The sequence below is a fragment of the Cornus florida genome, unplaced genomic scaffold (assembly GCF_030987335.1).
Source record: "Cornus florida cultivar Cherokee Brave unplaced genomic scaffold, ASM3098733v1 CherokeeBrave_3.0.0_Hap2_Chr06, whole genome shotgun sequence".
In the NCBI taxonomy this organism is placed as follows: domain Eukaryota; kingdom Viridiplantae; phylum Streptophyta; class Magnoliopsida; order Cornales; family Cornaceae; genus Cornus; species Cornus florida.
In genome coordinates, this window is record NW_026775576.1 from 83,793,778 (window position 1) to 83,820,990 (window position 27,213).

Consider the following 27,213-nt stretch of genomic DNA (forward strand, 5'->3'; position numbering starts at 1 on the left):
GCACATAGACCTATTTGATTATACTTGAATTATTGCTAAACACTTCCACTACTTTTTGGCAAGAGGGTTATTTAGTTATAATCCAAGCACTCTCAAATATTCTACTTACTTATCCCACACTAAGACATTCATCACCTTTTGGCAGAACTAATGCCTTCATGTAGGTAAATGTACTGTGAGACCTCAATAAGACCAATATCTTAAAATGTTAAAATAATAACTTCAGTGAGCGTGTCACCTTTTGGCAGACATCACCCACTTTGGCTACCACATTTGAAACGGTCACTTTACCAGTTTTCCTAAACCCCAAGGAAGAACCTAAACTGCAGAAGTTTCATTTATTTAAGTTCAATAATTTCTTTATAATGCACATAAACTAAACCCAAATATTATGGAACATTTGATTTCACCGTAATATAAATTGCTTTAACACAAAAAAAAAATAAAGCCCCCTCATACATCTTAAGAAATTACAGTGAACAATATAATAATAACATGTACATCAATTGAGATTTAAAGTCTCAATTCTTTATATACTTTAATTAAAATAAAATAATAATAAAAACTTTGATGCATGTATATTATATATCCGATGAATAATTTAAAATACTAGATTCTTTAAATTAATCAAGTTAATACTGTTTGCTTATAGCACACAAGTCCTATAAGTTGTTTAATTTAAAAATTAAACAAATATCATGAATTACTTAATAAAAGTACTCGACATAAAGCATGGCTAGATAGCCGGCCACACAGCTTCATATTAAACTAAAATTTATTTGTACATGTAATTCAAGATATATACCTCATATTGATACACATAAAATATTAGATTTTAATAAATAATATTAAAAATATTAATCAATCAATTCTCCTCCTCCTCCAAACCGTAGGAGTACAATCGCAAATATACTACATGTATCACAACATACTTTAGCTTGAATATTATATTAATTAAAATTCAATCAAACTTAACACTTGAAATCTTCTCAAATAAGTCATTAATGAACATATGTAATCCTGTCTATATATAAATAGATATGAAAATTCATTCAACATAGATGGAAAATCCAATTGGAATTATAAATTCAAATATTTAGAATTTTTCTTTTCAATTTGGTTTCATAAGAAACAATTGGGTTTGGATGGTGAAGAGAGGCTCATTGCAACTCACTCCAAGGGCCGCCAAATAGAAGGCACAGGCCAGCTTAACCCCTTAAGCTCTGTTTTCTTGCTGCTCTGACAAGTCGGCTAAATCTCCACAAATCATCTAGTTCGTGAAGAACTTTATGAGTGTGCACTCACCACCTGACCCAATACAAATTTTCCAACGCCTTAAAGCTCCCACTTGGGTCACAAGCTCACGAAACTAAGCCCATCAGAAGCAAACATATATATAGGAAACAACATATATATATATATATATATATATATAAAGCATTTGTTCCTTTTATGACAGCACATGGAAGACTAATTGACTCTTCATCACACACATTCGTATATGTAGTTATAATATCAATTCTTTGTCAAATTGTCTACCCCATCAGTTTTGTCAACTCAACCTGTAAGTTTTTAAAAGAGAGTTCTTTTCACCATACCCTACTAATGCTATCTGTTCAAGTTTCGTCAGATTTGATCTAACATCTATAATATACATACATACAGGTAGACGTAGTAATACGGCGTAATCCCGAGTTAACTATCACCACGGACATCAATATAATTTGTGCAATATTTATTTATGATTTCTACACTAAAAAATTTAAACCCTAACATAGCTTTGATACCAATTGTTGAGTTTAAATAAATAATTCACATGTAGAAATCAAGAATATTACAATTAATTAAATAGGGAATTTAGGCTCGTACTTGATTGATGATTAAATCTTTTGATACCTTTAAGAATTTCTTAGCACCTTTTGAGAGATCTGAAAAATTAGAGCGTTTTACCTCCTTCTGAAAGTTGTCGATACGATAGGTCTGAATAAGAGTTTTAAAACCCTTATATATAACAACAACAGTGGGAACGGCTTCTCTACAAACAAGCATACTTAAGTTTCTCTTCCTATCATAGAAACTTAGATATTAATGGTTATAATTAAATCACACCAAATAAGTTAAAAAGCCACAATCCAACAGTATAAAACTATACTCCCAATTAGACCATCAAATTGGAAAGTACAACCCAATCCATCAAGTATCAATAATCACATTGCAATCCTATTTTAAAAAGCGTAATGCATAGGACCATAAAATAATTTTTATTATTTAAATATATATATATAAATTCCAACATTTCATGCCCCACATTGTCATAGTTGGACAGTGGACCAGAATAGGGAGAAGTTAGAACCCCAAGTAGCTCTTCCACATCGAACATTTCATCCCCAAGTAGCTCTTCCACATCGAACATTTCATCGCTGAAATGGTATGCAATGTGAACCCATTGTCCTGATTGATATCCGTAACCACTTCCATTGATTCATTCATCGAACTCTTTGATGGACCAGCCCCATAGGGTGACAGAAGTCCAATTAGAGGCTCTTCCATCTCTGATCTGATGGATGTAGAGTTTATTATTCAGCCTGAATCTATCATTAAACAGACTGAATCTATCATTAAAATGCTTGGTTACAAAGAAAATTAGACAGAAAAGAAGAAACGATGAGAAAAACAATATTATACAATATTTTAAGCCCCTATTCTTTGGGCTTAAAATACTGCTTGGCACCCAAGTATACAATATTCTCAATAAGTTGAAATTGCTACCTAAAAACATGGAAATAGTTCATAAGAGGAAATAATGCTCAATGCTCATTCCTAAAATTGGTTAGTTTTGGAGGACTACCTCGGTTCTATATATACACCTCCTAAGTACAAATATTTAGTAACTTTACAAAACTACTTACTCTTTTAGAATATTTTTTACCCTCCACAAATATTTTTAATCTCTTCACTTTTAGAATATTTTCTAATCTCCCCAAATATCAGCTTATCAATCAAAATTCCAAGACTTGTAGGGGGAAAATAATGAAATAAAACTCTAAAACCCTAAAGTTCTAGAATATTTAACCAAAACCTCTAAGTTCTTAAAAAAAAAAAAAAAAACCAATATTTGTGTGTGTATGCGTGTGTAAAGAGGAAATGAGGAGTAAGATTATAATCCTCGTACCTCTTAATAAATTTGGACTCGATGTGAGACTAAGAGAGCGCTGAATAGAAAATCGTATGTGTTTTGTGAAACTGCTTCTGCTCGATCGATTCAATATTGGTTGTTCGTCTTCGAAGTGTTTTATTTTCTCTTCGACCGGAATGAGAGGGAGAGAAAAAAATCTGGGATCGGCTGAGACTTGTTAGAGATATTTATAGCCTTCTCTTGACAGCAAATATACATTGTCCTCATATGTAGTATAACGTGGCATAAGGATCCTTTGACCCGTGTTACCGAAGTTTCATGAACGACACGTGCCTGTTCAGCAGTAATTCCTTCGTTCTATCCTCTTCGATTTTTTATTACGTTGTATAAAGTTCTTGTTTTCTTTCAGCTATACCATTTTCTCGAAGTTACTCTAATGCCCTCAAATGTTCTTGCTTTTGACGTGCATTTTTCAAAGAGTCAGAGATGGGGATGTCATTCATGACCTGTGGCTTTAGTATTAAGACAGTCAAAGTTAAATGTTAAAAGTTATTGCGCAGTTGTTGTATTAGATACTCTTAACAAATAAAACCTTTTAACTAAGTAAATTGAATTAATGCTAATTTAATACTAAGATAGTAAACTAAATTAAATTTGAATATGAATTAGTGGGACATTAAATCAATAATATATATATATATATATTTTTTAATGTTCAAGGAGGGTTTGAATCCCTATGAATAATGTGTGATTCCAAAAATTATATATTGAATATGAATTTTTTTCAATTTTAGAACTTTTGACACAAGAATTGAACATATAAGCTAACTATTTAGGACCGTCTAGCATGCGTTTTATTTTAAGCGTTTTATTTTTTGTTAAAACAGAAATAATTTTTTTTTTTGCTTAAGAGTGTTTTGGTAAAAATTCGAAATCATGTTTGTAAATAATATTTTGTTGTGAAAATGTCGGAAATACAAATATGCAAAATATAGTTTTGAGCCTTGAATAGTTATTAAAAATTAATTTTTGGTGTTTTAATTTTGCACCACTATTCACGAAATATTTTAGCACTGCGTAAAATAAAATAAGGTCGCATCAAACATGTTTTTATTGTTAAAATCAGGGACGGAGCCAATGAAGGCCTAGGGGGCACCTGCCCCCCTAAGTTGGTGAGCAACCTATAATATATGTGGTAATTTTAAAAAAAATTTCCATACATATGAAAAAATTTATATAGTGCCCCCCTCAAATTTGTAGTTCCTAAAATTATATTCTTTTTTTTTTTTTCTTTTACTTTTCACATTTCTTAAATTTTCTTAGTAGAAAAAGTAAAATTTTTCTTCCTCAATTGAAACTTTTTAACTATTTCCTATTAAAGTTCTTTCATTTTTCTTTCCTTTTATATTTTAATAATGTTCTTCTTCTTTTTGAATTTTATAGTTGTTATATATATATATATATATATATTTGTTTGGCAGTGCGTCCCCCTCACTTGAAATCCTGGCTCCGTCACTAGTTAAAATCGACACTGTAACAACAAAAAAACAAAAATAGCAAAAATAAAACACATGCCAAACGACCTAAATCAACAACTTGATAAAGAGGTCTTGAATGTAAATTTTGATTCAACTAAACTATCAGATACTATCAAATATATATATTTTTATTAATAAATAATGTGTAGAGGAAAATAAAGGTATGGTTGTGCCATACTACCATATCATGGATGTTCAGAAAATTAAAAAAAAAAATTATAAGAAAAGAAAGATATAAAATTACTGTAATTTTGTTTAACTTTAAAAAATAAAAATAAAATAATAAAATAAATATTAGAGTTAGATGTTGTTTGAGAACTCAAAATTTGTAAGTAAGGCCAACTTTACATCACATTAAACATTTAAATTATTATTTTTATTTAAAACATTTAAATTCAACAGTTATAATTTGAAAAAATATTAAAAATTCTTAACTTGTTAATTAATTAAAAGGTCAACACCTAATTAAAATCCCTTTCTTAAAATTTTCAATAGTCTCGTTATAACATCTTAAATATTTACATTTGAGATTATGTTAAAATTTTTAATTGTTCATGTTCAAACCTTATTCAAATTGAAGAACTTCGGGTTAACTAGCATGGCTTGCTTAGCCAATTATAAGTATGAAAAGCGTACTCCATAAGATCTTTGCACTAATTCTAAAATTTAATCTTCATGTAACATTTTAAGCTATAAACTTATGAAAAAATTATTACATAGTGCTGAAATTTTAGTTGACACAAATTTTTTTAAAAAACAAATTAATTAAAGTTAATTTATTTACTTACGTATTACATATCATCTAAAAAATGAAATTAAATTAATATTTTCTAAAGCACATGTACTCATGTCTCTTATTTTATTATTATATATAAAAAAATACGGTTACACCATGTAAGCATACACCTCATTGATACTCTAAAGTTGGAAATTTTATCTTATCCAAATCACAAAGTGTATTCGACTATTTTGACCATCTAAACCAAAAAATCTCAAATTAATTAAAATTAATATATTTACTTAAGGGTATGTTTGGTAGGGTTGATTTGGAGGGATAAGGAGAGAAAAGAAAAGAGAGGATAGTTTGAGAGTATGTTTGGGTAACTTAATTGAAGAAAAAAGAAAAGATAGGGAGAGAAGGAGTGATAGCTATCCCTCCTTATCCCTTATAAATTTTCTCTCCCAATTTGAAAAGATAGGGAGAGAAAGAATAGTGGAGTAAGTTGTAAATTCTTAATACAAAAAATACCCTCTACAAATCAATATAAATAAAAGTTATTCCATTTATGTCCTAATTTTGTTTTCATCCATTATTTTTATTTTTTTATTTTTTATTTTTCTTTTTTACTTTTGTTTTTACTCATTGCATTGAACTATCACAAAGAAACATTCCAAATATCCTATATGAGATTTTGGAAATGGATAATATGTGAAGTGGTTATAAAAGGGTAGGATAGTAATTTGGTCATTATCCTTTATTTTCTTTTCTCTCCTATACCTTATCCAAACAAGAATAACTATTCTTTCTTTTCTTTTCTTTTCTCCCATATCTATCCAAACACGAATTAAAATTATTACTATCATTTATTTTCATTTCTTTCATAACTAATACTATCATTTCTTTTTTTTTTTTCTCCCCGTCTATCCAAACACACCCTAAGTATTACATATAATCTAAAAAAGAAATTAAATTAATATTTTCTAAAGCACATGTACTCATGTCACTTATTTTTTTTTTTATTATTATATATATAAAAAAATACGGTTACACCATGTAAACCTCGTTGATTCTCTAAAGTTGAAAATTGGGTTAATTACAACGAAAACCCCTGAGGTTTGATGTATTAACAGCCATATATAACGTAGCCATTTTTTGAACAATGACACCCCCTGTGAGAATTTTGATCCAAACAAGCCCTTAAAATGTTAAAAAGACGAAATTGCCCTTCAATGTTTAATTCATTTTTGAGAAAAAATATCAGAACTTATGAAAAGTCAATTTTGCCCTTATATATATACATTATTACATCAACACCATCATATATATATAAAACCAAGTCCAACAAAAAATTAGGATAGTAGCACCGTCGCCAACCACAGCCGAGCTCCACCTCCCTTGCCGGATCTGTCTCACCGTCCACAGCCACCGGCTGAGCTCGCCGTCGCTCTCATCGCCGGTCGCAAATCATAGCCGATTTCTCCTTGCCCGCCAGTGGACATCATCAAAGCCGAGAGTCCCTGCCGGTGGACATCCAGATCTGTCTCACCGATCCACAGCCACTGGCCGAGCTCGCCGTCGCTCTCATCGCCGGTCGCAAATATCCACAACCGAGTTCTCCTTGCCCGTCGGTGGACATCATCAAAGCCGAGAGTCCCTCCTCGCTCACCGCCGCAGTTAACCAGCCCGTCTCTATCGGCTTCATCAAGCCGTCACAGCTAGTCCGTCACCGCTTTGCCGCAGTTCATCCACACCCGTGCTCTCCATCTTGCTCGCAAGCTCGCCGCCGAGTCTCCACGGCCAGTGGATGCTTTGACGAAGGCCCGGCACCGCCTCCACTCTCTCTACCACTATTGCCTCTGTTCATTCTTTCAAGAAATATATATATATATATATATATATATATATATATATATATATATATATATATTTGCCCACAAAATTGAAGAAACACATTGGATAGGCATAGAGAAATTAATTAATAGTATGCAATAATTCTCACTAAACCCATTTGCAATCTCTCTGTTTCGTTTTTTGTTGGAGGTGGCAGTGGTGGTTTTGGGGGCAAAATTTCTGGTTTTCAGTGAAAGAGGATAGAGATATAAAATTAGAAGTCATAAGGGTAATTCTGTCATTTGAAGATTTGGATATTTTAAATTAAAAATTAGTATTTTATTGAAGGGCAATTTAGTCTTTTCTCACCTTTTAAGGGTTTGTTTGGATAAAAAATTCTAACAAGGGGTGTCTTGTTAACTTTATCAAACCTAGTGGGGTGTCATCGTTTAAAAATGGTCTAACTTGTATATGGCTGTAATTATAGTAAACCTCAAGGGGTGTCACTGTAATTAACCCTTGAAAATTTTATCATATCCAAATCAAAAAGTGTATTTGACCATTTTGACCATCTAAACCAAAAAATTTCTTGCATGTACTATTTTGACACGAATATTTCTACACAATGACCCATGAACCCGAATTAACACTGACGATTTGTTTAAAAAAAAAAAACTGACGATTCAGTAAATTTGCAGATTTTCAACTCTGCAAACTTAACACATTTCAGTGAGTCGATCTCAGAAAATTTCAGAACTTCAACGGACCCAGAACTCCTCCTTTCATGTTTTGAACTATCAATTCAAGTCTTAAACCCTAACCCCAAGTTCTCTTCCTCCATTTTTACTGAAGACGTGCGTGGAGGTCATTTTACCATTGTTTATTGGGTCAGATGTTGCCAATACACAGGTCTGATCCGATTCTCCATATTCTGTAAGCTTTGCCTTCTTTTTTTGAGGTGTTTCTTCAATACCTGATTGGGGTTTTTCTTATATCTCTCTTGTTTGATTTATTTTTGGAACTTTGGTGTATGTGGTATTTGATTTTTCAGGATGTCTTTGGGTTTAGGCATTTCACTTTGATGATCTCATACATGATTATTAATTTATTATTTAGCTTGATTCAGATCTCTATTGCATTTTCTATTTTCTGTTTTTTTATGATCTCATTTGACTTTGATGAGTTAATGCTGTCTAGAATTATCAAATATAAATGATTTATTTTGGTTAATCAGTGGCCTATCCTAGTGGAGCTGAGCCAATCTTGAGTGCCCCAAACTATTTGAATTTTGACCCAATCTTGAACACTCATGCCAGAACTTTTTCCAAACACCACGATATTCAGCTTGATTAGATTGTTTTGCAATCTGCCTATATATTTGTAGAAGCCTAGAAAGATTTAGTGAATTTTAGATCTCCATCTTGCTTTTTAACAACTTGCATCGAAAAGTCGCGGCCGAATGAATGACACATAATTTAGGTGGTGAAAGGAAAGGGTACCAATATCCTTCATGTACAAGAGGTAGTAAAGGAATTGCTTGACGTGGTAAAAAAGTAGGAGTCGTCCTTCATTGAATCCTAAACTTGATACTGTACAAATAATTATACACTAGTTTATAAATTTATTTCGGACTGCTGAGAAAATAAAATGGTTGGATATATAATATACGTACAAAAAATGGGAGACAATGATTCTATTTCCTGATGGTTGGCATATATTGCTGGATTTAATTGCCTTCTTGGTGAACTCAGCTAATTTGCCACTCCTTAAATCAATGTAGGGAAATTTCGAGTCTCATACCATATTTTCTTGTGTGTTTGAGGGCAGAGAGGGACTTCTTGCTGTTCCTTAACGATTAAATTTAGTGCCATCTATACTTATTGAGAACCATGGGATATGAGCTCTGAATTTTTAGAACGTGGTCTCAAGTTATACCCCAAGTTAACAGATGAAACATTTTGGAACTTTATCCATTTACTTTCCTAAACTCAATCATAAAACATCTAAAATATTGTAAATATTTAAGGAACTATTTGTAATATTTCAAATAATACTTTTAAACAATTTGCTATATATTAAATAATACGACAGCTTATATTTCCTTTGTTCTTATACTTCTCTTTTCTTCCCTCATTTTAAAATACATGCAAGAACCTTTTACGATTTAGTCCTGTCATTAGTCCTCTTTCCTGCTGCATTCTAAATTATTTAGGGGTTGAATAAATCTCATGATTTGTTATCACTATGTCAATAGTTTACTGTATGCTTATCAGAAGTTGATGACCTTGTGTCCCTTGGCTAATTCAAAATTTCAAATATATAGTACCATGCCAGTGTACTATGTCTTTATAGTTTATATTAATAACTAGTAGAGATTGTTGGCTTCAGAATGCATATTTATTCAGGGAAAAAAGAAGAAGGTATATTTTGTGAATATTACTGACATAATCTAAATTTTCTAAAAAGCTCAATGAATCTCTTGAGATACATTGACTCGTGTATGATTCTTTAAGTCTCATAGTATAAATATTCTGGTACTTGATATCGGAAGTGGCTTTAATTGCATTTTTGATGTTGTTCAGAATGGATCATAGATTCACTTGAATGCCAGAATGGCAATTCACCAGCATCAATTCTTTTTAATTTTTAATTTTTTTTATTCATTGTAACCTTCAGATTGCAAATGATGGTCCATGTTGTGAACATTCCTGTTTTTTGTTGAGGTTTAACTTTTATTTTACCATTTTCTTTATCTTTCTTTCCCATATTGACATTATACAATAAATGCTCAATTGTTCAGAAACAAAAAGATTTTCTATAATCGGCTCCAGAAACAATAGAATCTATAATCAAGTAACAAGTTGGGTCTGATTCTAAATAGATGGTTCTTGGTTTTGCAATCATGTTACCATCTCTTGACTCTTTATCTATAAAAAAAGAACAATGAAAGGAAAAATAAAAATAAAAATTAAGAACAAAGAACTGGCCCCAATGCGGGGAAAACAACACTGAACTCGTGTACTAGAATCAGAAAAAAGTGACTACCCTTGTTACAGGGCACACTAAATTTAATTTGTGGCTTTGCTTCTGTCCATGATATTAACAGAGAGGCAGATCATTTGGAGGAGGCTCTAGTGACTGCAATTCCCCAACTCCATTTTCCACGATGAAAGCCATGGCCAAGCCCCAGGTGAGGTGAACATCCAAGTGACAATGCATGATCCAAAGTCCTGTTTTTGTCCAAACATAAGAATTTGAACATCAAATTGCTGAATGAAAATATGCAGGAAGAATGCGATATTTGAGATAGCTGTTTCTGTAAAATTTTCAGATATATTTACCTGGATTATCAGCAACAAATCTAATGGCTGCCCATCCTTTGACGGGTACACTAGCTGTATTCCTCATAGGTGGATCAACAAGGTTAAACTTAGCTGTATCGGTTTTGGGATTGAAGTTTCCGAAGCCCTCAGCAACGATGTAGAAATCATATCCATGAAGATGAATTGGATGGTTCTCTGCTGTGAATATGCTCGTTCCCTGTAGCACCAGCTGCACCCTTGACCCATACTTCAACTTGTACACTTCAGTTCCCGGAATAGGTTGCCAGAGTGCTCGGCTCACGTTTCCAGTGTAATCAAATTTTACTGGTGGATTTGGTGGAAAGTTGGTGGTGAAGACTCCTGGAATACCTTGCTGATGTGCTTGCAGTAAAGATACGCTGGAAGGGAGCACAAAAGATACGTTGTTCATGCTTGCAGTGAAGCGGGTTCCATTTGGACCCTGGCAGTTGCGTGCCCTGGCACCCTTTGGACAACTGTTGAGTCCTAGACCAACTGTGAATAGGAGGTTTTCATCGATATCAGTAGGGACTGAAACTTTTCGGGGACTTCTAAGGGTGGTAGTGAAGGCTGTGGCAGTGGCTGTGTCATTATATGCAGGTAAAGATGGGGAAACGGGTTTGATTGAAGCACCCTTGGCTGGGCAAGGGGCAGTCTTGTATTCAAGGATGGCTGTGGTGGTTGTATTGTCAAATGGTGCGCCTTGAGCGCTGGCGTAGGCACGTGCTGCAATGTAATATCTAGCTGGTGGCTGATCGGCAGTGATTAGGACATCAGTGGTTTGTCCAGGCCCCAACATGATAACTGAGGTAGTGAAGGGTTTAAGATAAGAAGCATCAGCTCCAACTACTGTGAGCTTGTGGTTGGCAACCGTGAAGAAAAGCTGTTGATTGAGTGCAGCATTGATGACTCGAAGCAGGTTGGTCTCGCCGGAGTCCACTGGAACTATCACTGTGTCTGCATGGTAGCAATATCAGCAGATCATTTTCTCGAAATCATAAGTTAAGCATGCGTGATGTGGAATCTATGTTAGTGTTGGTGGGTGATTCATGCCCTATCCTTTGAAAGACCCTCTGTTCATTTGCCCATCATGGCCAAATGTCTCCCTCTCTTAGTTATGATGTTTATGTCAGGTGGTGGTTTTCAAACCTTTTTTCATGCTAACGAACCAGTATATATATATATATATATGTATGTATTTATGTATAGGTTTAATCTATCCTTGGTATTTGGGGAATTTGATTTTGAATATCAGTAATTAAGCTGTGCTTAGTTTACAATGGTGAAGTAATCTTGTAAAATAATGATGCTTGGATCAATGCTACCGAATTCACTAGGCTGATTATTTTATATCTCAATTCATTTTCAGGTAGAAGGATTTCATCTTAGGAGTTCGGTAAAGGAGAACAGAGGAGCTGATGAGTTGATATAGTAGCAAACCTTTGCTGGAGCATTTGTAGAGATCACCAGGTTGGCCATTGATGGTGTATGCATCAGACACGTTTGGAGATGCTCCTGTTCTTCTGGCCTCATTCACAACATCAATAGGGTTTGAATCCCACCATTCACCTGGTTATTTTCAGACAGTTGTTTTATAACATGTGAAATAAATTTACATTAAAAAAAGATGAGTCGAATATTTTTGCTGTGTTGATTATTACTGAGTGAGTAAATTAGATGTTATCATTAAGACAAGTAAAAAGAGAGAGTGAATACCAAGAAGAATGGGTGTTTCACGTTTTGGCTTTGTGTGTGGGTAGGAAGATCCTTCTTTAGGGTGAATAATCAGAGCTCCATAAACAGTGGCTCTGAGCCAGGAGCTATGGGCATGCCACCATAGTGTCCCTTCTTGTCCATCAATTGTGAATCGGTAGGTGTAACTCCCTCCTGGTCTAATCGGGCATTGGGTTATGAATTCTGGGCCGTCTGCCCACGCTGTTCTCATCTGTCGAATTCCATGCCTGAAGAGAGGTAATAGTGAAAAATTATAGAAAATGTTAAAATAGCCGAAACTACTCATCAAAAAGAATGAGAGACCTTTTGATGCTGAAAGTTACGTTAGGGTTCTTATTCTTTCGTAGGATCAAACGCACTCTTTGTGCATGCGTACTTAGACATATATTCACACACACTATAGACATGTAAAATATCAAATATGATTATGTATATTTTGTAGAGGTACATGTTGACGTGCATGCATGCATCATGCACACTACATACCAGTGAATAGTGACATTGTATCGAGCTCTGTTGACGACCTTGACCACTAGAGAGTCTCCATTATTCACTTCCAATGTTGGTCCTGGAAATTGTCCATTCACTGTGATGCTGTTGTGGGTTTTGCATAGCCTCTTCACTTTTGTTGCTTGAACCTATTCCATTACAAACAGTTATTAATCACTGTCCAAGGTTGTATAAATTAATATATATATATATATAGATAGATAGCTAGATAGATAGAGAGAGAGTACTCACAACAAAACCATGATAGTGAGTTTTTGCATTCGCTAGCGGTGCGACATTAGCAAGTAGAAGCAGGAGTCCCAAGAGGAGGAAGGAGCACCAAGTTTTGTGTATGGTGTTGAAAGCTTCCATGTTGATGATCATTTACTTGGTGTGTCAAGACTTTGTTGAATGATGGTTTGGGTGGTAATGGTTGTGATTAAGAGACTGAGAGTGGGTGTGTGTAGAGGGGAAGAGAGGGTGCTTTTATGGGGCAAGAAAAGAGAGAGATGGTTGTTATGAGGTTGGCAGATTAGGTTTTGATTAAGCAAGATGGTCTGATTCTAAAAAAAAAAAAAAACTTAGTTCAACCCTAAAGAGTTGGTGCACCCACTGGCCTATCAAAACTGAAAACAAATTTCATGAATGCTTGCTTTACAAGTCTCTTCTTCTCCACTGGGGTTGAATTTCTACAGAGCAAGTTTATTTTAGGTTTATAATAATTAGAAATGAGAATGGTTTTATTTTTATTTTATTTTTTATGTTTAATTAGCAAATGTTATTTCCAAAATTATTGGAACAATCAAACTAGTCAAACTCATTTTCATATTGCATGTCCAAGGAAAACAACTGATGTGAGCATTCCAACATTTCAAAGTAGAATTACAATTCACTCCTTTCCACACACACAAAAATAAAATTGACATATTGGATTTGTCTTCTAATCAAATCACAATCACACAAAAATAGGAAAATTTATGTTGAGATTTCTCTTCTTGCCAGCTTCCTTGTCTAGTTGTTGGATTGAGAGTGTAAACATATAGATGAGAGAGTAGTCTTTAGTCTTTTACTAGATCTCTTTCATTTTTCTTAATTTTTTTTTATTATTATTATAATTTTTTGGAGCAAGTATTCTTTACTAGTCTCACTTTTGTGATATGGTTCCATAAAAATAAAAATAAAAAATTACATAAAAGTAGATGAAATATGTTCTATGTTCTACTTCTTACTCTTAATAGCATATACATGATATTTTTTCGTTAACGTGGTGGGAGAGTCATTCAATTAGTTCATGACCATTTACGTTACCCCCCCAAAAAGAAAGATTAAACATAATGTTTGTGACTAATTGACTTCTCAAAAATTGAAACGATGACCTTAAAGTTTAGGACTAGCTTTTACAAAGTGGGCAACTTACATCAATACTTGTTGTAGATTAAAGATTAATTTTTTCAAGCCAAGACAGGTACACAATCAATGTACATGGTCTCTTTGGAAATCCCTTGGGCATGTTTGGTTAGTGTTTTTGTTTCGTGTTTTTTTTTTTATTTTTGTTAGTGTATTGTAATGAAACAAAAGTACGAAGCATGTTTGGTGTGCTTTTGAATAGTACAGAAGCGCTTTCAAAATTAAGGCCAAAATCGGAAACATCAAAATGATGCTTTTGTTTGCTTCCGTATTGTAACAAAGCACTGTTAAAAAAGTATTAATAATAAATAAATAAATTCTAAAATAACATTTTTAACTAATCATTTAAATTTTTAAACTTGCAACACTTTTTACCAAATATGTTTTCATGTTTTTGCTTTTAAAAATCTTGTAACAAATTTACGTTATCAAACAAGTTTTTAAATAATGTTGAACACATTTTAAAGTAGAAATCTACTTCGGGTCAGAGCAAAAGCACAAAATAATTGTGGTTACCAAACGGGCCCTTAGCTTTGTGTTTTTTACTTTTGCCAGTATAGTGGAACAAAACAAAAGTACGAAATGTATATAGTAACTTTTGTTGTGATTTAAGTAGTAATGAAAACACTTTCGAAAAAGAGGTTGGAATCAATGTAGAAAAAACAACAAAAGAAAAAAATTGTAAAATGACCTTTTTAAGCGGTCAATTAAAATTTTTAATCTTGTAACATTTTGTTACCTAACATATTTTTATATTTTTATTTTTAAAAATCTCACAACAAATATTAGTTATTAAACAAACATTCGAATAATATTAAATACACTATAAAACAGAATCAAAGTAAAAACACAACAATTGTGATCCACCAAGTACACCCTATGGATAGATATACATATATTTTGACTATGATAATGACAGAAAATGTCCTTTTGACTATGTACGGGCAAGTTTGAAAAACTAGAGGGTTGCTAGTTTTAGGTTAGAATTGTGAAATAAAACCGGATAGAGGGAAAGCTGTTCCTTGATAAGGTGTCAAACATGATAATAAATTGTTGTTGCTGATCTAACTGGAGTTCAACAACAATTCAGTTAGAGATTGCCAATTAAATTAAAAATGACTGACTGATTAATCCCATCTAAATTAGGTGGGCTGTCAATGAACGGTGTTTAGACTTGTACTTCTTCTCATATATATATATTGCCCTTTTTACACAAAACTTACTTCTTCTTCTTCTCATATATATATATATATATATATATATATTTTATGATCAAACAACATGCACTCATAGTCTCATAGGCTTCCTGTTTGCGGATGCGTGCATGTTTCATTATCATCAAGTGTTGGTAATATTTTTTAATTATGTGAGTAACACACTTTTTATGGGTTCAATCCATTCGTAATACGGTGTGTTAGAGTATATATATATATATATATATATATGAATACTTAAATCATACTTGACCCAAATCATACTTTTCTTAACCTCAAAGGTGATAGTTTAATGTGGGACTCTGATCTCAGTGTGAAGGTTAAAATCTTTTTTTTTTTTTTTTTTTTTTTTTTTTCAAAATTGCATGCTTGGTGCAGGTGAGAGGGTTTGGAGGTTAAGAGCTCGAATTTGTTGCCTACTGTTTGAATTTTTTTTTTGATAATTATATGTCTAGTGCATATATGACGAGGGAGTTCCTATGACTTGTAATGAAGTATAGAGTGTCTAGAAATATATTATCATCGAGAATGAAAATATTACATCTTTTTTTAACCTGAATGATACTGTCCAGTGTCAATGAATTTTTAGTGTTGGTGAAAAAAAGTAGATTTGACTAAAATATCTATATGAATGAATTTTTAGGGTTGGTGAAAAAAGTAGATTTGACTAAAATATCTATATGAAATGGAATTTTTTTGGTAAATCAGCGGTTTAAATTGGTGGAATTGAAAAGAAAAGAAATACATACATATATATATATATATATAACAAAGGGAATGATAGTAATTTTTATATTTAGTTTATTACTAACAAGAAAAAATAAAGGATTTGGAGAAGTCCCTTTGATTATCCTTCAAAAAATGAGAAATTTTAGAGAGAAATGTAACAACTCAAGTTATACTTTTATAATAAGAAAATAACATTAACATTTTAATAAAGAAAATTTTAAAAACATTTGAGTCACCACCCCTTAACATTGGAATATAATTGTAAATTGATTAAAATACTTTCTTTTCCTTCTCTTTTTACTGTCTCAACAAGAATGCTTTCATTTTCTTCATAGTTTATTCCTTTTTTTTCCTCCTCTTTTCTTCTTTCTCATAATTAATGTTATCATTTTTTTTCTTTTCGCGCTCTTCATTATTCAAATTAACTCTTAATCTATATATACGCATCATAGTGTATAATTGATGATGGAAATTTCTTTAAGTTATAGAAAAATGATTTTGTTTTGTTACACCTTTTCTTGATCTTGGGATGGTTACACTTACAACCGAAATAAAAGAAGTAATTAAGAAGAGTGACAACCATTAGTCTCTTTGAATTGAAGTATAAATATATATATATATATATATAATTAAGAAGAGTGACAACCATTAGTCTCTTTAAATTGAAGTATAAATATATATATATATATATATATATATATATATAGAGAGAGAGAGAGAGAGAGAGAGAGAGAGAGAGAGAGAGACTGTTGAACAAGAAAGAACATAAAAATCAAAGTTGGCAAGTTTGTTATTGACTTGTTGAGATGCATAAGAAGAAAAAAGTACAGAGATTGAAGATTTGAAGTCCTTAAAAAATAGTGGAAAATAGGAAAAAATTGATTGAAGAGCTGAAGTTAAATTCCCTAGATCTGATCATGTTTTGCCTTCCACACCACTTATTAGTTAGTCTTTAATTAGTTGGGTACTCGTTTTTCACAAGTAGTTATAGGTGGGTGAGAATTTTTTTCATTGTTACTTCCATCATTAAAACAAATTAAATCCAACAAATGGACCATTTTAGGTCATAAATTAATTGTGTCACACTTCACATTAATTTGAAAAAAATTAACTGTCTAACACTAACATAATCTTTCTTGAATTGCCATATAAAAGAAACCCTTAGGCCTGCAATTTATGTGCCCTTCTTCCCAAATGCAGCAGCGGTGTTTGGAAGATTCAAAGTGCTACAGTACTCTGCGGAGGTTAGCGCAATCGGGAGATTACTTTGTTTTCTAAGTTTAATTTTGTGTTTATGAGCTGAAATTGCACCTAAATATGGGTAATAATATTGCATGCAATGCCTTTGTTTACATTGTTTTTGGTCAAATATTGTGTTAGGTTGGTTGTGTGTGTGTGTGTGTGTGTGTGTTTTTTGAAAGGTGGTTCTATGTGTTCTTGATCCAACTGAGTTTGATTATTGATTTGGTGTTTGATCAGTTCATTAGGGTTTAGAGGGCTGCCCTGCAGATACTAATAATCTTCTCAGGATAGAATCTGCAGATTCTACACCTATCAATATTTCAGTATCTGATGAGTACTTAACAAACAATACGGGCTGCAAAGCCCATATACGGCAGAGATTTTTTGTTGCCGTTGGAAAAAGAAGAAGCCCTACTCTTATTAACACAGGGACTGGAAGTGGAATCAAAGGAAACAAAAGAAAGAAACAGGCATAAACTTTTTTTTTAATAGATATTCGCTCTATGTTCCCTATGGTAACTGGGTTCATGAATTATGGTCAACAAACAATACGGGCTGCAAGATACATTGGTTAAAGTTTCATGATTCAGAGACTGGGGATATTTTAGTAGGTAAATTAACGCCCCAACGATGAAAGAATCATTGTATGCCCAGAAGATAGATTATTGCAGGCCATACCTGACTTTTTAAAACTATGATTAATAGATACTTTTAGATTATGATTCTATTTCGACTATGATCCCATACCATAAAAATTCTCAAATTTCAATGTAATCGCATTCTTTGCTGGGGAGAAAATTACCCGTTTGGTCGAGTATGCTATTAATAAATTTCTACCTCTTGTTGTTGAAGAGTAAGTTGGTGGGTAATTTTTTTTGAAAAAAAATTAAAAATCAGCATGTGAATGGCTTCATAAACTTTATGAGTTAGTATAAACTTGTTTTATATGTAGTTTATGAAATCAATCAAATTTCTGAATAACAATCTAAACATAGAACAATCTGTTCGAGAGAATGTGGTTCCCTAAGAGCATCCTAGCACAAACCATCTGTGGAAAATATCTGCTGTTGTCGTCGAGAAGCAGTGTTTGGTGAGCGCATTTCATACTCGTGGACCCCCACTACATATTATACACTTGATACTTTCATATATGGAGAATTGAGTAGCGCCTGATCGGTCTTTGTGTGTGATTAATAATATAAAATGCAAAAATGATATTGTGTGATGGTGTATAGAATAATTCTTATATGTATTTATTTAAGATTTATTGTGTATGTTTTTCTATGTGTATTGTATTAAATAATTAATGTCAAAAGAGTCATAATTTAATTAATTAAAAAAGAGTCATTTTTTTTAAAAAATAAATAAAAAGAGTAATTTAATTTGCATAAGAATTTAATTATTTTTTTAAAAAAAAATTATTCGTACTTTTTGACTTATCAATTTAATTTATTTATTTATTACATAATAATTTAATTAATTTGCATAATAATATAAAAAATTACATTTTATTCGATTACAATAAATTTAAACATCTTCATCACTGATTAAATAATTTGCTTAATAATATAAAAATTACATTTTATTTGATTATACCAAATTTTAACATCTTTACCACTAAATTAATTACACAAATGTTTCATCAAATGTCTCTTGAGATCAGCTTTATCCGCTCTATTGCGAATTCTTCTAAAGCGACCGAAAATGTGTGTGGCCAACATTGTTGGGTCTCGAATGTATTGTCGGAGGGATGTTGGCTTATCTGGCGGAGGCATTCATTGTAAAATATGTTCACGCTTGTGGAGGGAAAAATTCCCCTCCAATAAGAATTGTTCACGTCACTATAATAAAAAAAAAAAAAAAAACCACGCTTTTAACCTTTGGATGTATTGTAAAAGCCCAGCCTTGGTCAACCGCAAATTAAGTCTTTATTAGCACAAGATCGCTAATGTTAAGCTTTCAGCCCGTTAAGCAAGCTCAGCCGGCCTAAGATGTATTCGGTCCAAATGTGTGAAAGATTGAATAAGTCCTACTAAACGAAGGATTCTACATAAAAAAAAGTTCTACAAAAGGAAAAGTCTGACATAGAAATAATTATAAAAGGAAGTAACTTTATAAGTAAAGAGTTATAGATAGAATGTATTGGAGGACAAAATCCTACCATAATTCTATCATCTTTTTGCATATAAATAGAGGCATGTACCTCCAATAAAGATCATCTAGCAATATACGCTTTTATCTAAGTAATGGTTGTTAAATATTGTTTTATATTGAGTGAATTGTATTATTTTTCTTAATTTCTTTTATAATGAGAAATTTTGCACCTACAGATATTCTTTATCTCAATAATAAAGTGTAGAATGAAAAAATGAATCCATAACAAGAACTTCTAGTTTCCAAAATAAGTGTAAAGCCAAGTACAATTGCTGAAGTGTAGAATGAATGACAACTTGGAAATAGAAAATATGGAGAAGAAAATGGAAAATTGAGACATCCCACACCGCCAATTGGTCATAAAATACAAATAAATGGATTATTGTCCATTTGGCCTTACATTTCCTGTTTATATAACTAAATGTGTAATAACTAGCTGACCTTTTAAACCAATGGACACTAGTTTAAATGGTATAAATTTTCTTTTTAAAATGAAGAGGTTGAACGTTCTTCTCTCGGATGCATAAAATATATAAGGGGTGTATGTTTAATTGATTTTTCAAAATTAAAAAAGAAAGTGAATTCTTAATTTAGACACAAGGGAGAAGCAATGTATAATTATGGAATTATTAAAAAAAATTGGTGTGAGAGGCTGGGGGCAAAATCTGTCCTCAATTGAAGTAGTATTTCAGTAAACTAATAAAATAAAATATGCTTGTAGGCATTAAATTCAATTGACCAGGAAGTCAAAATTAAGTTTTAAGTCAAAAGTTCTTGAATGCAGATCTCACAGTAAACACGTATCAAGATTTCAAGAACAACAAAGTTTTTTTTTTCTTTTTTGAATATTTTAAATATAGTTCATGATCTAACTCATCCATAATATGTCTTTTTTTCTTTGAGCTTTCTTTAATTTTGAAGAAAGTTAACACAGTCAAGCTCTTTGTCATGTATTAAGAGCCTTGTGATTCAATGGTATCTTTTTTAATTTTTAAAGTAAATGATGAGAGTTCAAGTTTAAAAAAAAAAAAAAAAAAAAAATTCTTTTTATTATAAAATAATTTGACTACCTCCTATTCCTTGGAAATTAATAAAATCTAATATTTGTTCCACAATTTCGTTTTATAATAATGAAAAATATAATATATAATTAATATACAAAAAACAACTTTCTAATCCAAATTTATTTCAAAGTGAGACTCAACTTTTCGACAACGCGTTTTTAGATTTTATTATTATTATTATTTTTTGTTTTTTCTTATTTCAGCCTAATGGGCTAAAAGAGTCTCACTTTCTGAAAAAAACCCTTTAGCCCATTACATATAATCCATTTATATGTTTCTGCAATACTTATTTGGGCTTGGAAACACACTATTTACCCCAATTGTCGAGAGTCCACTCTTTTTGAATTTTTTCATGGGATAATAATTTCGATTTTAAAAGTTAAATATTTTTAATTAATTTATATGAGTAAAAGTTAATATTAAATTAGTAAGATTTATTTGACTTTTTAATTATCATGTTAAAGAGATTTATCTAACTAGAAATTTATTATTAAATTAATCAAATTTATCTAACTAGAACTTCATATCATAATTCTTTAATTCACATGAATTAATCTTCACAAAATGTTATACTCACATAAATCAGTACGTTGATCATTTTGAAATGATGATGTCAAGGGCACTCACTCTTTGTTATTATTGAATATTGAATGTACTTACTCGATACTAAATATGTAAATCTTATTCAATATCATAATTATGGAGTTGTCTAGTAATTATTTCTTATTTCTTCACCGAGTTAACTCTGTGACCCCGAGTCAACACCAACGACTCGGACCTTGTTGCAAGCTCTCTGTACTCTTCATACCGTGTCGCTTCCCTCACTTGCCGTGTAATCCCAGAATCCACATGCCGTTTCATCACCGTCTCCTCCTCACTTCACTACCGTTGTCGCCGTCGTCTCCTCCCTCTTAGCAACAACCACCACCAAAACCAATCGCCCACGGCGGCGATATAGCTTCTCAATTCGTAAAAATGACAAACAAAGCCATTCGACTGTAGAAAACAAAGATCTCTCAAAACTATTCATATTTTCAACAAATTAGAGTGAAGAAAGAGAACAAAAATGATGGGGTATGAGAACCAGGGCTACGAAGAAGCCCATCTCTACGCATCGCGAGAAGAGATGGAGAGTCTCGTCCTCGACGAGCCATCCAACGGCGGAGACTCTCACACCGATCCCTTATCATCATCCCTACCGTTCGCCGAGATCGCCACCGACGATGATCCCCAAATCTCTTCTCCATCGTCGATTCTGCACTCTCAAAGCCCTAACTTTTCCTTCAATTCAATCCTCGAACCCCCCTCATACGCCGACGCGATCTTCAGATCCTTCGACGGAGACCACAGCAGCAGCGGCGAGATCAACGGCCACGATAGCTCCGGAGTGCTATCCTCGTCGCCGTCGTCGAGCTCCGAGTATATAAAGATTTCGGTTTCGGACCCGCAGAGAGAGCAAGAGCTCTCGAATTCGCTCGTTCCTGGCGGAAACACCTATATAACCTACCTGATTACGACGAGAACGAACATGCCGGAGTTTGGTGGACCTGAATTCAGTGTTCGGAGGCGGTTCAAGGACATTGTCACACTTTCCGATAGGTTATCGGAGTCGTATCGAGGGTTTTTTGTGCCGATAAGGCCAGATAAGAATGTGGTGGAGTCTCAGGTGATGCAAAAACAAGAATTTGTGGAGCAGAGGAGGGAGGCATTGGAGAAATACCTCCGTAGATTGGCTGCGCATCCGGTGATTAAGAACAGCGATGAATTGAGAGTGTTTTTGCAGGTGCAGGGGAAGCTTCCGCTGGTACAGACCACGGATGTGGCGTCGAGGATGCTGGACGGAGCAGTGAAGCTTCCGGGGCAGCTGTTTGGGGAGTCTGTAGGAATGGTGGACCCGAATGAGGTCGTGCAGCCAGCGAAGGGAGGGAGAGACTTGTTGAGGCTCTTTAAGGAGTTGAAGCAGTATGTGGCTAATGATTGGGGTGGGACAAAGCCGCCGGTGGTGGAGGAGGATAAGGAGTTTTTGGAGAAGAAAGAGAAGTTGCAGGATTTTGAGCAACAACTCAGTAATGTGTCTCAGCAGGTCAGTTTTTGTGTTCAATTATTCATTCAATTTATTGACTCAGACCATGGTTATGTATATGTGTGTATATATAGATAGATAGGTTTAGATTATGTATAATGGATTGCGAAAGCATGCAACTTTAAGTTATAGAGAGGAATATTTATCAAAAAAAAATATATATTTACTCAAAACGGATTAAGTAAAAGGAAAATAATTTGTAGATGGATGATAGAGAATTTAGCTAGCTCTTAAAGTATGTTGTAGTTGGTATGATTGTTGTAGTTGGTAATTACGTTGTTACTTGTGATCAAGCCTGGTTGAATCTGCATGAATAAAGCTCAACTACGCATTGTTGGGGCCACTGTGACTCAAGCTGAATTTGTGTTTGTTTGAACAACCTGAATTTGGCTTGGCAGAGTTGGAATGGCTACCACCTACTTATAGTCTAATGCAACTATAAATATATCATGTACTAACAACCTCATATTAGCAATTTTAGTTTTGGTATGAGTTAAAGTAATTTTTTTTTTTTTTTTTTTTGAAACTCAGAACTTTGTTATTTTTATTGATCCTTTTAGGCTGAATCACTTGTCAAAGCTCAGCAAGACATTGGAGAGACGTTGGGAGAATTGGGGTTGGCCTTTGTCAAACTGACAAAGTTCGAGACAGAGGAAGCTATTTATAACTCGCAGAGAGTGAGGGCTGCTGACATGAAAAATGTGGCAACTGCTGCTGTTAAAGCAAGCAGATTGTATCGGGAGTTAAATGCACAAACAGTCAAACATTTGGTATAGTACAAGAATTTTACTTTATGCATATTTATCTATTTTATAGGAATGACACACACACACACACACACACACACACACACACATCGGAATGGAACTTGAACCCTTCAGCTATAGCTTTGAGTGCAGGTAAAATCACACAATCTAATAGCCGGTGGTGAATTTTGTACTATTTATCATGTGCTTTCTTCCACCAAATCTGTGGATATTTGTTTTTTGTTTTTTTGAACTTTAGATGTTTGACCTAGGTGGTTCGTAACTGTTTAGAGGCACCCAAAGCTTTTTACATAATCAGGAAAATTTCTTAATTGAGTGAATTCAGTGCATGCAATATTTTGGCTCACTATTCACTGCCCTTGAAGGAAATGTTGTTTTTATTTGTTTATACATTCTTATGTTATACAAATTGCAGGCTAAACTCCATGAGTATCTTGGGGTGATGTTAGCTGTCAACAATGCATTTTCAGACAGATCAAGTGCATTGCTAACTGTACAGACTCTTTTATCCGACTTATCTTCCTTGGAATCAAGGATTGAAAAGCTTGAAGCTGCTTCATCCAAAATATTTGGTGGAGATAGGTCTAGAATTCGAAAAATAGAAGAGCTGAAAGAAACTGTCAGAATTACAGAGGATGCTAAAAGCTGTGCAATTAATGAATATGAACGGATCAAGGTAACTAACATCTTGTGTCCGGTACAGTCTAAGGCAATGGAAATTGAAGCTATTTTTTCTGTTTCAATTGCTCTAATAACAACTTTTAGATCTTTCTCAATTGCTCTTATGATTAATATGTTGTTTGAGAGTTCCAGATATCTTAAAGTTGATCAGTGCTTCTTGCATTTTTTGTTTTATAAAATTTAGAATTCTCAAAGATTTTTTTTATTTATATATATTTTTATATATATCTGAAGGAATTTGTATGTATGCTCCGGGCTCATTGCTGATGGAACCTGTTTTATTTGTAGATTCTATCGATTTAGTTTGACATGTTGACAGTGCCTAGGGTTGGAACAGGGAGGGGGTCCCTTCCCCATCCCTATCTAAGTTTAAGCATATTCCCTATCCCAGCCTAAAATTGTTTAACAGAAGAGCCCTCCTCTCCCGTTTAAATTATCCCACCCCTCTCCTGTGCGACCCTGCTCTTCCCTACCGAACTCAAGCTGTGAAAGAGATAACTTTGTAGAACCAACCTTGCGAAAGTCAAACATTGCAGAACTTCACTGATCAATGGAGTATTCACAGATCGTTGACTATGGATAGGATTCTAAATTGATGGATTATTCACAGATCGTCAAACACTCAAACGTCTATGGGGGGTGAAGTATCTGTGTGGTTCGAAATCTCCGATTCTAGAGTAGGAGATTTGCAACTGATGGATTAATCACAGATCCTTGAACACTCGCATGTTGGCTATGGGGATTGAATATCAAGGGGAGGTTGGGGAGGGGGCGTCCCTGCATGGGGGCTGCTGGTAGTAGTAAAGAGTGTTGGAGGTGTTAGATTTAAGGTTCAGACTTGAGTCATAAGTATGTGTGTGTATGTGGTGCTTTAGTATATTTTTTAAAGTATAGGGGTAATATTGTATTTTTGTATCATAAACGGAATGGGATGGGGCATTTGCAGGGGCAGAGGTACCTTTTCCTGTCCCTGCACCGAACCTGTGCGGGTTTTTCCTCCTTAACCCCTTCCCCATCCAAACCCTATTAGAGAACCTCCAAAAAATCTTGGGGGGAGGGAACGGGGCGGGTCATTTTGCAATCCTCAGTGCTCAACTATTTTATATTGAACTGAGAACTACTGTTGCACTGTGGTGAAATAATTTCTCTGCTCCTTAATATGTCACTTTTCATAACTTGTTAGGTTAAATGTACAAACATATTGGCTCAATTTGTCACTGTTCAGTAATTATGCAATTCAGCAACAAATTTGTGTCTTCTTTTCACCCAACAACAATTCTTGCTTAATTTTTTCTTCATCACATTTTATTTATTTATTTATTTTTTGTGTGTGTGTGTGCCCCAAGTGACTATTTTTGAGAGACTACCAGATTTTATATATATATGTGTGTATATAGAGTTATATATATACGTTTTGTTGGTTTATTTACTTAAATGCTTTCAGTTGGAATTATGCTTCTTTTCTCATTATTTTTTTTTGAACTTACATCAGTTATATAAATTATGTCAACAGTTTTTTTTTTTTTTTTTTTTTCACGGTGAGTCATTTAAATATGTAGCGGTGAAATGATTGCAGGATAACAATAAGAATGAGCTTGAAAGGCTGGACAAAGAGATTAATGATGACTTCCTGTGCATGCTGAAAGGTTTCGTAGTTAATCAGGTACCTTTTATTTCTGTTTTTGACACTTTAACATTATTTTATGTATTTATTTATTTATTTGAAATTCTTGGTGTGTGAAGCTGCTAGTGGTCTCACCATGGTCTATTTATTCTTCATTCACACCAATTTTGTATAAGATCTAGGGTGGTGTTTTTTGTCTAAGGTATAAAATTAGGAGAGTGACATGCTTGAACTTGAGGAATTTTGGTGGCTATTGGGATTTGTAGGAAGTGGACCAAGTTGGTTCACTCCTTGTTTTTTATCCCCTCCATAGTTCCATGGATTAGTCTGCTTATTGTTCACTACTTGGTTTCTTGGAGCAACGATTCCACCTTTTTCTTGGAACAATCTGTCTTTGTTCTTTGGATATCTGGAACAGGCCCCTGTGGTACTGGTAACCTGAGCCTAGAAGAATGGTGAGCTAGAGAGAGAAAAACTTGCGTGATGAGAAGCTTACCCTTTTAACTAAAAAAAAAAAAACTTGCATGATGAGCTAGTGCATTGCCCCATCCCATTCCGTTTATGATAGACTAAATTAAAACCTGCATGGTACATAGTTTAGGTTGTCCAAATCTTGCTGAAAATGCATCTAGATAGACTCAGTTAAACTTGCGCCAGGAAGAACATTCACCTGTGGGTTAAATTGAAGAATATGGTTGATGAAAGTCCTGCTTCTTTGGGCCTGGTCATAGTTACCCCCCCTCCCCCCCTCTCTCTTCCTCTCCTCTTCTTTGCCTTTCCTCTTTCTCGGTTTTGGTAGGACTGGAGCAATTGATTTTTACCAAAATTGGTTGAACCTTTCATTTAGCTTTGTCTTTTTCTCTTGTATATTTTTCTTTCTATATTACCCATTTGTGAGCTCCCTTCTCAATATGCTTGAACTATAGAAATTATATCTCTTGTATGGTTTTCTTTCTATATTGCCGTTTTCGATACCCCTTCTCAAAATGTTTGAACAAGATTAGTAGTCATATCACTTGTTTTAACAGGTTGGATATGCAGAAAAGATGGCAAATGTGTGGGAAATGGTTGCAGAAGAAACGAGTGGTTATGTGAAGGATGGTAGATGAAGTATGTGGGTGTAAATTTTGTGTTCAGTTTTCTCCTTCTATTTTGTACTCTATTTATACGTTTTGGAACTTTTTACGACATTAAAAAGTTAGCAAAGTTTTTTTCCCCATTATTTGATAATATTAGCAAAGCTTTTTCCCATTATTTCATATATCAATTCAAATGATCTCTTCTTCTGCTCGATCATCTATCAACTGTCTGTTTTCTTTTTCTTCGGTAACTAGGGTGGGAATATACCTGTTGAAATCCATAAACTCAGTTGCAACCTTAGATTTTTGTAGGTAGATCAAGAGAAATTTAATCCTAAAAAGGCCATTTTTGTGTCTATGTTCAGGGGCCAAATGCATGC

The 27,213-nt window shown here is 33.5% G+C and overlaps 2 protein-coding genes and 2 long non-coding RNA genes across 4 annotated transcripts; 2 read left to right on the forward strand and 2 right to left on the reverse strand.

The window, feature by feature from the left end:
- Window positions 1–2,242: 2,242 nt before the first annotated feature.
- Window positions 2,243–3,328, reverse strand: LOC132314979 (uncharacterized). The gene is made up of 2 exons (XR_009483555.1): window positions 3,173–3,328; window positions 2,243–2,591 (listed from the first exon to the last, which is right to left on the reverse strand). It is a non-coding gene; the product is annotated as an uncharacterized LOC132314979 (long non-coding RNA).
- A 4,372-nt stretch (window positions 3,329–7,700) lies between these two features.
- On the forward strand, window positions 7,701–10,646 carry LOC132312448 (uncharacterized). Its single transcript, XR_009483273.1, has 3 exons — window positions 7,701–8,134; window positions 10,332–10,415; window positions 10,513–10,646. It is a non-coding gene; the product is annotated as an uncharacterized LOC132312448 (long non-coding RNA).
- Window positions 10,018–13,621, reverse strand: LOC132312446 (laccase-12-like). Its single transcript, XM_059810821.1, has 6 exons — window positions 13,042–13,621; window positions 12,787–12,938; window positions 12,283–12,527; window positions 12,007–12,135; window positions 10,567–11,523; window positions 10,018–10,455 (listed from the first exon to the last, which is right to left on the reverse strand). The coding sequence occupies exons 1-6, from the start codon at window positions 13,171–13,173 to the stop codon at window positions 10,325–10,327; spliced, it is 1,746 nt and encodes a 581-aa protein (XP_059666804.1). The 5' UTR covers window positions 13,174–13,621; the 3' UTR covers window positions 10,018–10,324.
- Window positions 13,622–21,375: 7,754 nt separating this feature from the next.
- Window positions 21,376–27,008, forward strand: LOC132312449 (sorting nexin 2A-like). The gene is made up of 5 exons (XM_059810822.1): window positions 21,376–22,682; window positions 23,243–23,452; window positions 23,865–24,125; window positions 25,707–25,793; window positions 26,783–27,008. The coding sequence occupies exons 1-5, from the start codon at window positions 21,666–21,668 to the stop codon at window positions 26,861–26,863; spliced, it is 1,656 nt and encodes a 551-aa protein (XP_059666805.1). The 5' UTR covers window positions 21,376–21,665; the 3' UTR covers window positions 26,864–27,008.
- The last annotated feature ends 205 nt before the right edge of the window (window positions 27,009–27,213 follow it).